The 16,586-nt window shown below is 47.0% G+C and overlaps 1 protein-coding gene across 1 annotated transcript; it reads left to right on the top strand.

Annotated features, from left to right (window-relative positions):
• The first annotated feature begins 2,092 nt into the window (after positions 1-2,092).
• On the top strand, positions 2,093-2,820 carry LOC123429948. Its single transcript, XM_045113914.1, has one exon. It carries the CDS (start codon positions 2,225-2,227, stop codon positions 2,525-2,527), a length of 303 nt encoding a protein of 100 aa, XP_044969849.1. The 5' UTR covers positions 2,093-2,224; the 3' UTR covers positions 2,528-2,820.
• Positions 2,821-16,586: the final 13,766 nt, after the last annotated feature.

The following is a 16,586-nucleotide window of genomic DNA, read 5'->3' as shown; positions in this document are numbered from 1 at the left end:
ATTTCAATAGCCAATTTTTAAAAAATGAAAGTTGAAATTTCTGAAGTTTCGGAAATCTGATTTTTTTTCAATTTTTGAAAGCTCGGGCAAGAATTTCCAAAGTTCCGCAATGTAATTTCAAAGAAGAAAGTTTGACTTCCATTTTGGGTTATCAAATAGGCCGATGCTACAAAGTAATCGACTGATAACAAACAAACATAAGCCGCGTCGTTAGCCATCGGATTGCCCGATGTGTAGTCGTTGGATTGGGTCAACGCAGAAATCGCAGGCAACTGCTCGCCCTCAATCCAACCACGCCTCCTCTGCGGCGATGGTGCTCGCTGTAACTCCCACCTCATCGTAGCACCCTCGCCGGCGAGATCGCAGCAAAGGAGCCATCGGCATAGCTACAACTTAGCAGCACCGGAGCCACCGGCAGAGCCCCAAAGGAGCAACAATGGAACCACTGGTAAAGGTCCAACATAACAACACCGAAGTTGACATAAAAGGCTAGCTTCAATGCAACACCGACAACCCCCTAGGGAAGCTCCACTACATCTCCATGGCAGCAACTGGCGTGAAAAAACTCCACGCAGCACCATCGGGGCCCTGGCGAAAGCTCCATTGCAGCCCCCAGCACTCTCCATTGCAGCCACCAGAGCACGGCGTTCCCTGCAAATCTCCATTGTAGCCCCCGTTGTGCTCCATTGTAGCCGCGGTGAGGCTTCATTGCAGCCGCAACGACGTTCAAGCGAAGCTCCATAGCAGCCGCCGCGGGGCTCCATTACATTCCCGGCGTCGTTCAGGCGAAGCTTCACTGCAACCCCAGTCGCGCTCCATTGCAGCCGCCGTGGGGCTCCATTACATCCCCGGCGGCGTTCAGGCGAAGCTTCACTGCGACCCCAGCCGCGCTCCATTGCAGTCGCCGCGGCGTTTAGACAAAGCTCCATTGCAGTCACGACGATGTTACGGCGAAGCTCCGTTGCAGCCACAACCGAGTTCCACTACAGCAGGGCGCGCTCCATTGCAACACAACCGATGACGGCGATTCTACGATGCAACATGTGGCGGACATTGCAGGATTTGCGACGTAACGGTGGTGCCTCTGCACTAGCGTTGAGCGAGAAAATGAGGAAAAGAAGGAGTTGCTGGGTGAAGAAGATACATAGGAGGAAGAAGATAAGGTGGGAGCGGTGGGATGGGCCCACAACGACACATGGTGAGCAGAGAGAGAGGGGTCTACGGCTGTTGAAAGTAAACAATTTCCTATCAATAGCTCTACCCCGGTGCAAACCTGGCCAAACGGCCGTGCCTGCGGGGCCGGCCCGACTGCCCGCAGGCCAGACACGACATGGGCCGGGCCCGGCACGGGCTAATCGTGCTCGGGCCAGGCACGAGCACGCCGTGGGCCGTGCTCGGGCTGCCACCCCGAGCCCGCGTGCCGGCACGGCCCGTCACGATTAGGTGGCCATGAACGCGTTTTGTGCGGGGCCACGGGCGTGCAGCGCGACGCGCTAACTGGCGCGAGCCACGAGACTGGCGAGAGGTGGGAAAGGGCGGGAGCGGGGGCGGGAAAGGGGGGAGCGGGAGCGGGAAAGACCGAAAGAGCGGGATCTGCGGGGCGGGAGCGGGAAAGGGCGGGAGCTGGGGCAGGATTTTGACAGGATCTGGGCCGGAGAGGGGCTGGGATTTATTTTTAATAAAATCGGCCAGCGTGCCGGTCCGATTAGGCCACGTGTCGTGCTTGGGCCTGGTAGGCTGGCACGCGGGCCGGCACGGCACGACCCGTGTATTTATCGGGCCCAGGCGGGCCGTGCCGTGCCTGGCACGATTACGGCGGGCCGGGCCGTGTCGTGCCGGGCCGGCCCGTTTGGCCAGGTATGCCCCGGTGTAACTAGCAAAGATGTCAATGCCATTTTCTCATACCTGCGTTTTTATTTGGTTCTTTCATGAGCTTGGAAATAACAAGTACTCCTAGATAAATTGTCATAAACGTTGATACGGCCTGCCCAACTAATTCTCTGGTGGTACCATCAATAATGCCATTGAAAACATAGAGCCAGATGTAGAACCAGCCTGCTTGCCCCGCCTGAGGCCTGCACTGTCCGTCACCTGCCTATATAACACAAGACAGGCGAACACGTCCCATGCCAGCTTCCAGATACCAACACAGAAGAAGCTCATACACAAAATCCTCTCTTCTTCCTCGTTGGCTCGTTGCTGCAGCACATCATCATTCTCCAGGATGCTTCTGCTCAGGGCAGCGCCGATGTCTTACGCGAAGGTGGACAAGGTGGATGCCGAAGAGGCGCGGCACTGGAAGGCGCAGTTCCTGATCCACAAGGCGCTCGAGACGGGACCGACTAGGCGGCCGCAGCCGGCGGCGGCATTTGCGAGGGTTGGCGGCTGCAGGGTCGTCAGGTCAGTGAGGATCGGCATCCGGCTCAAGAGGCTCAGGATCGCCGTCCGGAGCTTCAGGCTGCGCGTCTGCCGGAGCGTCCTCAAGCACCTCAAGAATCTCAGGAGGCTCGGATCTCCTCGTTCTTGATCCCCTCGATCTCTTCCATCTGAAAGAGTTTTTTATGTGCCAGGGAAACTAAGCTGCCTTCTATTTCATTCGCAATACCTAACAACAACAACTTCTGCCCTTGATTTGCCCAGAAGATTTGGGCGCGCGCGCGTGTGTGTGGATCGATGCATAGTATAGTACTATAGTATGTATGTAATTTGTAAATGGAGCAGATCAGGAATGCTTGCTCCTGTTTCAGGCTTCCTTTTTCTGGATCCTATCCTACCTATCTTGTTGGTCACTGACAGCTAATGAAACTCTTAAGTTATGTATATGCAGCTTATCCGTGTTGAATTGTTGATTGAGTCATTGAGATTCTAAATCCTTTGCTGCACCGATGAGTTTTGGATCTTATGTTTCGAGAAGTAAGTCATGAATCCTTTTTTGTTGTTATTTTTCTTTTCTGCAAGATCTCCGAAGAAAACGGCTACAGTAATTCACGATTAGCTTACCTACTACCTGCTGGGTAGGAGGACATGTGTTTTGCGTCAGCCGGCGGGGGCAAAACGAAAAGAGAGTGACCAAAGGTCATGCATTGTTAATGGTCGATGAGAAAGTAGATTTGGGGCTGAACTCCTCCTGCCTGTGGCTCGTTCAGGTTGTGTCAAGCTGTGCTTATCTGAAAACTAAAACATGGGAAATTGCACTCGAACTAGCCCACTTTACTCAAGAATTTAAGGCAGATGCCGTGGTTATCTTACAAGGAGCCAACCAGTGGTTATCTTACAAGGAGCCAACCACGAACTATGACGGCGCAATAGGGGGAAACCCTAGAAGAAAGACATGCCCTTCCCGAGCTGGATCCATGGCTTTTATAGCCTTACAAAATGAGAGGGACGGTAAAGCTAAGAAAGCTAAACCGAAAAAGACGAGCGTGCCGAAAGAACGACAGTGACGCTCGACGTTGTGATCACTGTTCGATCGAGGATCAACGGTTGCCGGGACCCTACTTAAAGCGAAGCGGTACGGAGGCCTGGGATGCGTTTGATCCTTGATGGACGGTCTTGCTTGCTTCCCGCCTTCTTCTTCCTTTGAAATCCTCGACTTGATCAGGATGCAGACACTTGGGTCCTAACAATTCCCCCCGGTTGACATCAGACCCGTCCTCAGGGCTGAAATACTGGGAAAATCTTTTGAATAAATGAAGCATCCTCCCAGGTAGCATCTTGCTCCTCCAAATTAGTCCACTTGATGAGCCATGTGACTACTGGAATTTGTACATCACCTTGTACTCTTGGAATAAGCTTTCTATCCAACAGTCTCGCAGGTTCCTACAATATTGTGCCATCAGTATGGAGTAGTGGCAGGTTGGGGTTGGGGATAGCTTCTGGTCCCAGGTGCTTTTTGAGTTGACTGGCATGGAATGTAGGATGAAGTTTACAGTGCTCAGGTAACAACAACTTATAAGCTACATGTCCAACTTTTTGGATGATTCTGAAGGGCCCATAGTATTTAGAATGCAACTTGAGGCATCTGTGTAAGCTGAGGGTTGTATGCCTGTAGGGTTGCAATTTTAAGTATACCATATCACCAATTTCCAATGTTCTTTCAGATCTTTTTCTGTCAGCATACATTTTCATCCTCTCCTGAGCTTTGAGAAGGTTTCCTTTTATCTGAGCATTAATTTTCTCTGCATTAAGGATGGAAGAAAATTATGTTGGAAATATGCCCTAGAGGCAATAATAAATTGGTTATTATCATATATTTCCTTCTTCATGATAACCGTCTATTGTTCATGCTATAATTGTATTAACAGGAAACAGTAATACATGTGTGAATAAATAGATCACAATGTGTCCCTAGCAAGCCTCTAGTTGGCTAGCTCGTTGATCAATAGATGATCATGGTTTCCTGATCATGGACATTAGATGTCATTGATAATGGGATCACATCATTAGGAGAATGATGTGATGGACAAGGCCCAATCCTAAGCATAGCACTAGATTGTGTTGTTCGTATGCTAAAGCTTTTACAATGTCAAGTGTCTTTTCCTTCGACCGTGAGATTGTGCAACTCCCGAATACCGTAGCGGTGCTTTGGGTGTATCAAACGTCACAACGTAACTGGGTGACTATAAAGGTGCACTACGGGTATCTCCGAAAGTGTCTGTTGGGTTGGCACGAATCAAGATCGGGATTTGTCACTCCGTGTGACGGAGAGGTATCTCTGGGCCCACTCGGTAGAACATCATCAAAATGATCTCAATGTGACTAAGGAGTTAGTCACGGGATGATGTGCTACAGAACGAGTAAAGAGACTTACCGGTAACGATATTGAACAAGGTATAAGGATACCGGCGATCGAATCTCGGGCAAGTTCTATACCGACACACAAAGGGAATTGTATATGGGATTGATTGAATCCTTGACATCGTGGTTCATCCGATGAGATCATCATGGAACAAGTAGGAGCCACCATGGGTATCCAGACCCCGCTGATGGTTATTGGCCAGAGAGGTGTCTCGGTCATGTCTGCATGCCTTCCGAACCCATAGGGTCTACACACTTAAGGTTCGATGACGCTATGGATATAGGGAATTGCTATACAAGGTTAGCGAAGGTTGTTCGGAGTCCCGGATGAGATCTCGGACATCACAGGAGCTCCAGAATGGTCCGGAGGTAAAGATTGATATATAGGATGGAAGGGTTTGGACGCCGGAAATGTTTTGGGCACCACCTGCAACGTGCCGGGACCACCGGAAGGGTTCCGGAGGCCCACCGGGAGGGTCCACCAGCCCCAGGAGGCTACAAGGGCCAAGTGTGAGAGGGAACCAGCCCCTGGGTGGGCTGGTGTACCCGCACACCTAGCCCAAGGCACCTAGAGAGGGAGGGGGGAACCCTAAGTCAGGTGGGCCTAAGGACCACCAGGGGAGCGCCACGACCCCTCTCCCCTCCTGGCCGCCACTTCTAGCCCCATCTAGGGCTGCCGCACCCCTGAGGGGTGGGAACCCTAGGGGGGGCGCCACCCTCCCCTTTCCCCTATATATAGTGGGGGTTTTGGCCATTGGAGATACGAGAATTTCTCTCTCTCTCGGCGCAGCCCTGTCTCTCTTCTTCCTCCTGTCCCGCGGCGCTTGGCGAAGCCCTGCCGGGAGACCTCGTCCCTCCATCGCCACCACGCCGTCGTGTTGCCGGAGCTCTTCCCCAACATCTCCCTCCTCCTTGCTGGATCAAGGTGCGGGAGACATCACCGAGTTGCACGTGTGTTGAACGCGGAGGTGCCGTGGTTCGGCACTAGATCGGAATCACACCGCGATCTGAATCGCAGCGAGTACGACTCCATCAACCGCGTTCTAGGAAGATCTGAATAGGTATGAAGATGCTCTCACCCCTCTCTCATTGCTGGTCTCTCCATAGGAAGATCTGAATATGGCGTAGGAAAATTTTGAATTTTTGCTACGTTACCAAACAGTGGCATCCGAGCCAGGTTTTCTATGCGTAGATTCTTTGCACGAGTAGAACACAAAAGGTTGTGGGCGCTGATTTTGTCAATTGCTTGCCTCTACTAGTCTTATTGTTTTCCGGCGGTATTGTGGGATGAAGCGGCCCGGACCGACCTTACACGTACGCTTACGTGAGACAGGTTCCACCGGCTAACATGCACATGGTGCATAAGGTGGCTAGCGGTTGTCTGTCTCTCCTACTCTAGTCGGATTGGATTTGATGAAAAAGGTCCTTATGAAGGGTAAATAGCTTTGGCATATCAACGTTGTGGCTGTCACGTAGGTAAGAAGGCGTTCTTGCTAGAAACCCAAATCAACCACGTAAAACTTGCAACAACAATTAGAGGACGTCTAACTTGTTTTTGCAGGGTTTGACATGTGATGTGATATGGCCAAAGGATGTGATGTTACATGTGTGATGTATGAGATGATCATGTTCTTGTAATAGGATTCACGACTTGCATGTCGATGAGTATGACCACCGGCACAAGCCATAGGAGTTGTCTTAATTTATTGTATGAGATGCAACGGCACGTGTTTACTACTTTTACTTCATTGCTAACAGTTAGCTGTAGTAGTAGTAGTAGTAGTAGTAGTAGTAGTAGTAGTAGTAGTAGTAGTAGTTGGCATGACAACTTCACGGAGACACGATGATGGAGATCATGGTGTCACGCCGGTGACGATGATGATCATGCGATGCCCGAAGATGGAGATCGAAGGAGCAAAGATGATAATGGCCATATCATGTCACTATATGATTGCATGTGATGTTTATCATGTTTTTCATCTTATTGCTTAGAACGACGGTAGCATAATAAGATGATCCCTTATAAAAGTTTGAGAACGTATTCCCCTAAGTGTGCACCGTTGCGAAGGATCGTTGTCTCTAAGCACCACATGATGATCGGGTGTGATAGATTCTAACGTTCGCATACAACGTGTGTAAGCCAGATTTACACACGCGAAACACTTAGGTTGACTCGACGATCTTAGCATGTACAGACATGACCTCGAATACAAGAGACCGAAAGGTCAAACATGAGTCGTATGGTTGAATACGATCAGCATGAAGATGCTCACCATCGACGACTAGTCCGTCTCACGTGATGATCGGACACGGGTTAGTCGACATGGATCATGTAACACTTAGATGACTAGAGGGATGTCGATTTAAGTGGGAGTTCATACATAATTTGATTAAATTAACTTAATTATCATGAACTTAGGCTAAAAGTTGTCTTTACAAATATTGTAGATCCAATGGCCAACGCACCTGTCAACCTCAATTTCAACGCGTTCCTAGAGAAAAACAAGCTGAAAGATGATGGTAGCAACTATGCGGACTGGGTCCGCTACTTGAAGCTCATCCTCATTGCATCCAAGAAGGCTTATGTCCTTGATGCGCCGCTAGGTGACCCTCCTGTTCCCGCGGCAGCCCAAGATGTTCAGAACGTCTGGCAGACGCGGAGTGATGACTACTCTCTGGTTAGGTGTGGCATGCTATACAATTTAGAAACGGGGCTCCAAAGGTGTTTTGAGCAACATGGAGCATATGAGATGTTCCAGGAGCTGAAGCTAGTTTTTCAAGCTCATGCCCGGGTCGAGAGATATGAAGTCTCTGACAAGTTCTTTAGCTGTAAGATGGAGGAGAACAGTTCTGTTAGTGAGTATATACTCAGAATATCTGGGTTGCACGGTCATCTGACTCAGCTTGGAGTCGAACTTCCGGATGACGCTGTAATTGACAGAATCCTCCAGTCTCTCCCACCAAGATACAAGGGTTTTGTGCTGAACTACAACATGCAAGGGATGGAGAAGACCATTCCCGAGTTGTACTCGATGCTGAAATCTGCAGAAGTAGAAATCAAGAAAGAGCATCAAGTGTTGTTGGTCAACAAGACCACCAGTTTCAAGAAGGGCAAGGGTAAGAAGAACTTCAAGAAAGACGGCAAAGCCGTTGCCGCACCCGGTAAGCCAGATGCTGGGAAGAAGAAAAAGAATGGACCCAAGCCTCAGACTGAGTGCTTCTATTGCAAGGGAAAAGGTCATAGGAAGCGGAACTGCCCCAAGTACTTAGCGGATAAGAAGGCCGGCAACGTCAAAGGTATATGTGATATACATGTTATTGATGTGTACCTTACCAGCGCTCATAGTAGCTCCTGGGTATTTGATACCAGTGTTGTTGCTCACATTTGCAAATCAAAGCAGGAACTGCGGAATAAACAGAGGCTGGCTAAGGACGAGGTGACGATGCGCGTCGGGAATGGCTCCAAGGTCGATGTGATCGCCGTCGGCACGCTGCCTCTATTTATTGTTATTTAGTACCAGCTTTGAGCATGAACATTGTATCAGGGTCTTGTTTAATGCGAGACGACTACTCATTTAAGTCAGAGAATAATGGTGGTTCTATTTGTATGAGTGATATGTTTTATGGTCATGCTCCGTTGGTGAATGGTTTATTCTTGATGAATCTCGATCGTGATGTTACACATATTCATAGTGTGAATACCAAAAGATGTAAAGTTGATAATGATAGTCCCACATACTTGTGGCACTGCCGCCTTGGTCATATCGGTGTTAAGCGCATGAAGAAACTCCATACTGATGGACTGTTAGAGTCTCTTGACTTTGAATCATTTGACACATGCGAATCATGCCTCATGGGCAAGATTACTAAGACTCCATTCTGAGGAATAATGGAAAGAGCAACCGACTTATTGGAAATAATACATACTGATGTGTGTGGTCCAATGAACGTTGAAGCTCACGGTGGCTATCGTTATGTTCTCACTCTCACCGATGATTTGAGTAGGTATGTGTATATCTACTTAATGAAGCACAAATCTGAAACGTTTGAAAATTTCAAGGAATTTTAGAGTGAGGTTGAGAATCAACGTGACAAGACAATAAAGTATCTACGATTTGATCGTGGAGGAGAATATTTGAGTCACGAGTTTGGCACACACCTAAGGAAATGTGGAATTGTTTCACAACTGATGCCGCCTGGCACACCGCAACGTAACGGAGTGTGTGAACGTCGTAATCGTACTTTATTAGATATGGTACGATCTATGATGTCTCTTATCGACTTACCGCTATCATTTTGGGGATACGCAATGGCAACTGCAACATTCACTTTAAATAGGGCACCGTCTAAATCCATTGAGACGACACCGTATGAATTATGGTTTGACAAGAAACCTAAGCTGTCGTTTCCAAAAGTTTGGGGCTGCGATGTTGATGTGAAGAAACTTCAACTAGAAAAGCTCGAACCCAAAGCGGAGAAATGCGTATTCATTGGATACCCTAAGGAAACTATTGGGTATACCTTCTATCTTAGATCCGAAGGTAAAATCTTTGTTGCCAAGAACGGATCCTTTCTAGAGAAAGAGTTTCTCTCGAAAGAAGTAAGTGGGAGGAAAGTAGAACTTGATGAGGTAATTGTACCCCCTCTCGAACCAAAGAGTAGCGCAGCGCGGGAAATTGTTCCTGTGGCGCCTACGCCAACTGAAGAGGAAGTTAATGATGATGATCATGAAGCTTTGGATCAAGTTGCTACTGAACCACGAAGGTCCACAAGGGTACGTTCCACACCAGAGTGCTACGACAACCCTGTGATGGAAATCATGTTGTTAGACAACGGTGAACCTTCGAACTATGAAGAAGCAATGGCGGGCCCGGATTCCAACAAATGGCTTGAGGCCATGAAAGCCGAGATAGGATCCATGTATGAGAACAAAGTATGGACTTTGGTGGACTTGCCCGATGATCGACGAGCCATAGAAAATAAATGGATCCTCAAGAAGAAGACTGACGCAAACGGTAATGTGACCGTTTATAAGGCTCGACTTGTCACAAAAGGTTTTCGACAAATTCAAGGAGTTGACTACGATGAGACTTTCTCCCCCGTAGCGAAGCTGAAGTCAGTCCGAATCATGTTAGCAATTGCCGCTTTTCATGATTATGAAATTTGGCAAACGGATGTCAAAACAGCGTTCCTTAACGGGTATCTTAAGGAAGTGTTGTATATGATGCAACCAGAAGGTTTTGTCGATCCTAAGAGTGTTAACAAAGTATGCAAGCTCCAGCGCTCCATCTATGGGATGGTGCAAGCATCTCATAGTTGGAACATTCGCTTTAATGAGGTGATTAATGCGTTTGGGTTCATACAGGTTTATGGAGAAGCCTGTTTGTACAAGAAAGTGAGTGGGAGCTCTCTAGCTTTTCTCATACTATATGTGGATGACATATTATTGATGGGAAATAATATAGAGTTATTGGAGAGCATAAAGGCCTAGTTGAACAAGATTTTTTCAATGAATGACCTTGGAGCAGCTGCATACATATTAGGCATCAAGATCTATAGAGATAGATCGAGACGCCTCGTAGGTCTTTCACAAAGTACATACCTTGACAAGATATTGAAGAAGTTCAATATGGAAAACTTGAAGAAGGGGTTCTTGCCAGTTTTGCAAGGTAAGAGATTGAGTAAGACTTAGTCACCGACCACGACAACAGGTAGAGAGAAGATGAGTACTGTCCCCTACGCTTCAGCCGTGGGCTCTCTAATGTATGCCATGCTGTGTACCAGATCTGATATAAACCTTGCCATAAGTTTGGTAGGGAGGTAGCAAAGTGATCCCGGTATGGAACACTGGACAGCAGTCAAGAATATCTTTAAGTATCTGAAAAGGACTAAGGAGATGTTTCTCGTTTATGGAGGTGACGAAAAGCTCGTCGTAAAGGGTTACGCCGATGGTAGCTTCTCCACCGATCCGTATGACTCTAAGTCACAAACCGGATACGTGTATGTTTTGAATGACGGGGCAGTGAGCTGGTGCAACAACAAGCAAGACGTCGTGGTAGCATCTACATGTGAAGCGGGGTACATAGCTGCTTCGGAAGCGGCTCATGAAGGGATCTGGATGAAGGAGTTCATCACCGACCTTGGAGTGGTTCCAAGCGCGTGAGGTCCGATGACACTCTTCTGTGATCACACTCGAGCCATTGCCATAGCCAAGGAGCCCACATTTCACCGGAAGACCAAGCACATCCAATGCCGCTACAACTCCATCCAGGACCAGGTCCGGAGAGGAGTCATAGATATTTGTAAAGTACACACGGATTTGAATATTGCAGACCCGTTGACTAAACCTCTTCCTCGAGCAAAACATGATCAACACCACAATTCTATGGGTGTTCGATTCATCACAATGTAACTAGATTATTGACTCTAGTGTAAGTGTGAGACTGTTGGAAATAGGCCCTAGAGGCAATAATAAAATGGTTATTATCATATTTCCTTGTTCATGATAATCGTCTATTGTTCATGCTATAATTGCATTAACATGAAACAATAATACATGTGTGAATAAATAGATCACAATGTGTCCCTAGCAAGCCTCTAGTTGGCTAGCTCGTTGATCAATAGATGATCATGGTTTCCTGACCATGGACATTGGATGTCATTGATAACGGGATCACATCATTAGGAGAATGATGTGATGGACAAGACCCAATCCTAAGCATAACACTAGATCGTGTTGTTCGTATGCTAAAGCTTTTATAATGTCAAGTGTCTTTTCCTTCGACCGTGAGATTGTGCAACAACCGGATACCGTAGGAGTGCTTTGGGTGTATCAAACGTGACAACGTAACTAGGTGACTATAAAGGTGCACTACGGGTATCTCCAAAAGTGTCTGTTGGGTTGGAACGAATCAAGATCGGGATTTGTCACTCCATGTGACGGAGAGGTATGTCTGGGCCCACTTGGTAGAACATCATCATAATGAGCTCAATGTGACTAAGGAGTTAGTCACGGGATGATGTGCTACACAACGAGTAAAGAGACTCACCGGTAACGAGATTGAACAAGGTATAAGGATATCGACGATCGAATCTCGGGCAAGTTCTATACCGACAGACAAAGGGAATTGTATATGGGATTGATTGAATCCTTGACATCGTGGTTCATCCGATGAGATCATCGTGGAACATGTAGGATCCACCATGGGTATCCAGACCCCACTGATGGTTATTGGTCGGAGAGGTGTCCCGGTCATGTCTGCATGCCTCCCGAAGCCGTAGGGTCTACACACTTAAGGTTTGATGACGCTAGGGTTATAGGGAATTGTTATACGAGGTTACCGAAGGTTGTTTGGAGTCCTGAATGAGATCCCGGACGTCACGAGGAGCTCCGGAATGGTCTGGAGGTAAAGATTGATGTATATGATGGATGGGTTTGGACGCGGGAAATTTTTTGGGCACCACCCGCAACGTGCCTCGACCACCGGAAGGGTTCCGGAGGCCCACCGGGAGGGGCCACCAGCCCCAGGAGGCTACATGGGCCAAGTGTGAGAAGGAACCAGCCCCTGGGTGGGCTGGTGCACCCCCCACACCCAGCCCAAGGCGCCTAGAGAGGGAAGGGGGGAAACCCTAAGTCAGGTGGGCCTAAGGCCCACCAGGGGTGCGCCACCGCCCCTCTCCCCTCCTGGCCACCACTTCCAGCCCCATCTAGGGCTGCCGCACTCCTGAGGGGTGGGAACCCTAGGGGGGTGCCACCCTCCCCTTTCCCCTATATATAGTGGGGGGTTTTGGCCATTGGAGATACGGGAATTTCCCTCTCTCTCGACGCAGCCTTGTCTCTCTTCTTCCTCCTCTCCCGCGGCGCTTGGCGAAGCCCTGCCGGGAGACCTCGTCGCTCCATCGCCACCACGCCGTCGTGCTGCCGGAGCTCTTCCCCAACCTATCCCTCCTCCTTGCTGGATCAACGTGCCGGAGACGTCACCGGGCTGCACGTGTGTTGAACGCGGAGGTGTCGTGGTTCGGCACTAGATCGGAATCACACCGCGATCTGAATCGCAGCGAGTATGACTCCATTAACCGCGTTCTAGCAACGCTTCCGCTTAGAGATCTTCAAAGTTATGAAGATGCTGTCACCCCTCTCTCGTTGCTGGTCTCTCCGTAGGAAGATCTAAATATGGCGTAGGAAAATTTTGAATTTTTGCTACGTTACCCAACAAATTCTTGAGTCAGATCAGCAGGATACAGAGCAGCCTCAGACAACATGTTAGATGGTCTGTTATACAATGCTTGGAAAGGGGTGAGCTTGAGTGAAGAGTGGTAACTAGTGTTGTACCACCATTCAGTTAATGGGAGCCACTGCAGCCACTTTTGAGGTTGTAAGAAACCATGCATCTCAAGTAGTTTTCCAAACATTGGTTTACTCTCTCTGTTTGCCCACCTGACTGAGGGTGGTAGGAAGTACTCATGTGGAGTTTAATGCCCAGTTTCTTGAATAACTCTTGCCAAAGATTGCTTGTGAAGATCCTGTCTCTGTCAGTGACAATGACTGAAGGAAGGCCATGCAACTTGAAGATATTTTCTGTAAAAGCTTTAGCAACAGTACTGACAGTTATTGGATGTTTCATGGCAATGAAGTGACTGTATTTGGTGAATCTGTCTACCACCACAAGAATCATGTCCTTGGCTTGTGAAGTAGGAAGGCCCTCAATGAAGTCCATGCTAATGTGACACCAAGCAAAATCTGGGACTGGAAGAGGTTGCAGTAGACATGGATATTTGCAGTGTGCAGGCTTGTTAATTTGGCAAGTTGGGCACTTCTTAATAAAGTCCACAATAAACTTCTTCATGCCAGGCCAGTGGAAAAGGAGTTTCATCCTCTGATATGTTGCTCTATGCCCAGAATGGCCACCAAGTTCAGAATTGTGCAAAGCTGACACCAGTTTAGTTCTGAGGGCAGTGTCCATCCCAATAACAATTCTGTTTTTGTACCTTATCAACCCCTGTTGGAGAGCATAGTTAAGAACATCATTTGCTGAAATAGCTAGTTGGGACAGTAGATCCTTGCATCTCTGATCTTGAGCATAACTATCAATCACTTCAGTTAACCAAAGGGGCTGAGCCTGACTGGCAATTAGTGACTGTAGTCTGTATTTAACTCTATATAAAGCATCATCAACCTTGTTGTTCTTCCCTTGTTTGTATTCAATTTTGAAATTGTAGCCCAGCAATTTGATGAGAAGTTTATGTTGAATCCCCTCTGTGCGCTTTTGGTCCTGAATATACCTCAAGCTCTGTTGATCAGTTCTGATAACTAGGGCAGAAGTAGCAAAATAGTGTTTCCAGTGTTTAAGTGCTTCAACGATTGCCATGGCTTCTTTATCATAGGTTGACATAGCAGCTGCTTTTGGTCCAATGGTTTTGCTGAAATAGGAAAGGGGTCTGCCCTCTTGCATTAGAACAACACCAATTCCATAGGCACATGCATCTGTCTCGAGGATGAAAGGTTGGGAAAAATCAGGGAGTGCCAGAACTGGGGCTTGGGTCATGTTATGCTTTAGTATGTTAAAAGACATCCATTCGATCAGTACCCCACTTGAAATTGTTCTTCTTTAGGGACTAAAACAAAGGTTTGCAGATTAATCCATAGTGTTGAATAAACCTCTTGTAATAGCTAGTAAGCCCCAAGAAGCTTCTCAGTTGTGTTACATTTCCAGGTGTTGGCCATCGTGTTATTGCCTCAATTTTTGTTGGGTCAGTAGCTACACCATATGCTCTGATGACATGTCCTAAATATTCCACCTGTGGTTGGGCAAAAGAACACTTGTTAAGCTTTGCAAACAGCTGATTGGACCTTAAGGCTTCTAGAACCAGTTGAAGGTGTTCCTTCATGTTTTTGCTATAGATTAGGATGTCATCAAAGAAAACCAGGACAAACTTCCTCATATAAGTAGCTAGAATGGTATTCATTAGTAGCTGGAAGGTAGCAGGAGCATTAGTTAATCCAAAGGGCATCACCAAGTACTCATAGTGGCCACAGTGTGTGCTGAAAGCAGTTTTTCCAATGTCTTCTTCATTCAATCTTATCTGGTGGTAGCCACTTCTGAGATCCAACTTGGAAAAAAATATTGCTCACTTTAATTCATCCAGGAGATCTTCAATAACAGGGATTGGATATTTTTTCTTAATAGTCTGTTCATTAACCTTCCTGTAATCATTGACTGGCCTCCATGTCATGTCCTTCTTTTTCACCAAAAGAGCTGGGGAGGAATAAGGGCTATTACTGTCTCTTATAGCTTTTGATTTGATCATGTCATGCACTATACTTTCCATGGCATCCTTCTAGTGGTGAGGTAATCTATAAGGCCTCTAATTGATGACCTTAGCTTGGGGTGTAAAGGTGATGTCATGACCAATAGCTCTTTTTGGAGGTAATGTAGTTGGTGTGCTGAAAATAGGGGAATAATCATTTAGAATTTTCTGCACTGGTTCAGGCAGAATTTGATCTAGTGGTTCTTGTACAATAATTCTGTTTATTATCAAAACAGCTCCACACACAGGTTCATTTGGGACTGCTTCTGTGCTAGCAATTTCTTTAACTGGAATAGTAGGTAAGCTTTCCTCTTGGAATACTTTCTTTTCTCCTCCTGGTAAAGTGACTTTGACATGCATTTCATCAAAGTCTAGTTCCATAGGATTGAATGAAGCCATCCATTCAGCTCCTAGGATAACATCATATCCTTGTAGTTGAAGCACTCTGAAGTCAGAGGAAAATTGTGTACCTTGTAAGGAGAAGGGACAGTTTAATGCAATAAATTCTGACCAGAGAGTAGCACCATTTGCTACAATCACTTGTCTTCTTTTAGTAGGAGTAAGAGCACAATTTGCTTTCTTAGCTAAGCTTGGGGTGATGAATGTGGCAGTGCTGGCACTATCAATGAGAGCTGTGGCAGGAGTGTTTCCTAACATGATAGTTACAGTGAAGCTGAGCTTCTTAGTAGATCTAATTCCCATCAGTACATGCATGGATATTTGGAGTGGAGGATCATTAGTGTCAACAGGGGGAGGAGTTTCTGCCTCTCCACTCTCAGCAGTGTAATAAACTAACTCTGCATCTTGAGGGTAGCATTCTTGCATTGCTTGGATTTGGATTTGGTTGGCTAGCTTACAAACCTTCTTGTGTCCTCGGAACCATGGATCTTTGCACTTGTAGCATATGCCTTTTAGTTTTGCTTCCTGAATCACAGTAGCATTTGAACTAGGAGGCTGCTTTCCAGGATCAAACTGGATTTGTCTTCTAACTGTTTGATTCAGAAAGGGTTGTGTAGGTTTCTTAGCTGGTTGTGCCTGCTCCATTCTTGTAGCTAACCAAATGGCCTTCTGTAGATCAGGTGGTTCATGACATTGAACATGGTGCTGAATGTTATAACACATGCCAACAATGAAACTAGCTTTATAGTAATCCTGTGGTAATGCTGGGTCACCTCTTCTGATCAAGTTCATGGACTGTTCAAACTTCAACACATAATCATTGACAGTCCCAGTTTGATTTAATGCATGAAATGTTCTGACATTGTCACATACTGAAGCTTCAGAGAATCTATCACCAAGCAGTCTACAGAACCTATACCAAGGCAGGGTGTTAGCTATTATCCCTGTTCCTCTCCACCACTCAATTGCAGGCCCAGTAAGGTAATTCACTGCAATCTCAGTTTTCTGTTCTAAGGGGGTTCTAGCAGCCTCAAAGTACATCTCAATGGTTTGGATCCATGAATCAGTGTTGGTGCCATCAC

This window comes from Hordeum vulgare, chromosome 2H (genome assembly GCF_904849725.1).
Source record: "Hordeum vulgare subsp. vulgare chromosome 2H, MorexV3_pseudomolecules_assembly, whole genome shotgun sequence".
NCBI classification, from domain to species: Eukaryota; Viridiplantae; Streptophyta; class Magnoliopsida; order Poales; family Poaceae; genus Hordeum; species Hordeum vulgare.
This window is presented reverse-complemented; position numbering and strand designations above follow the sequence as displayed.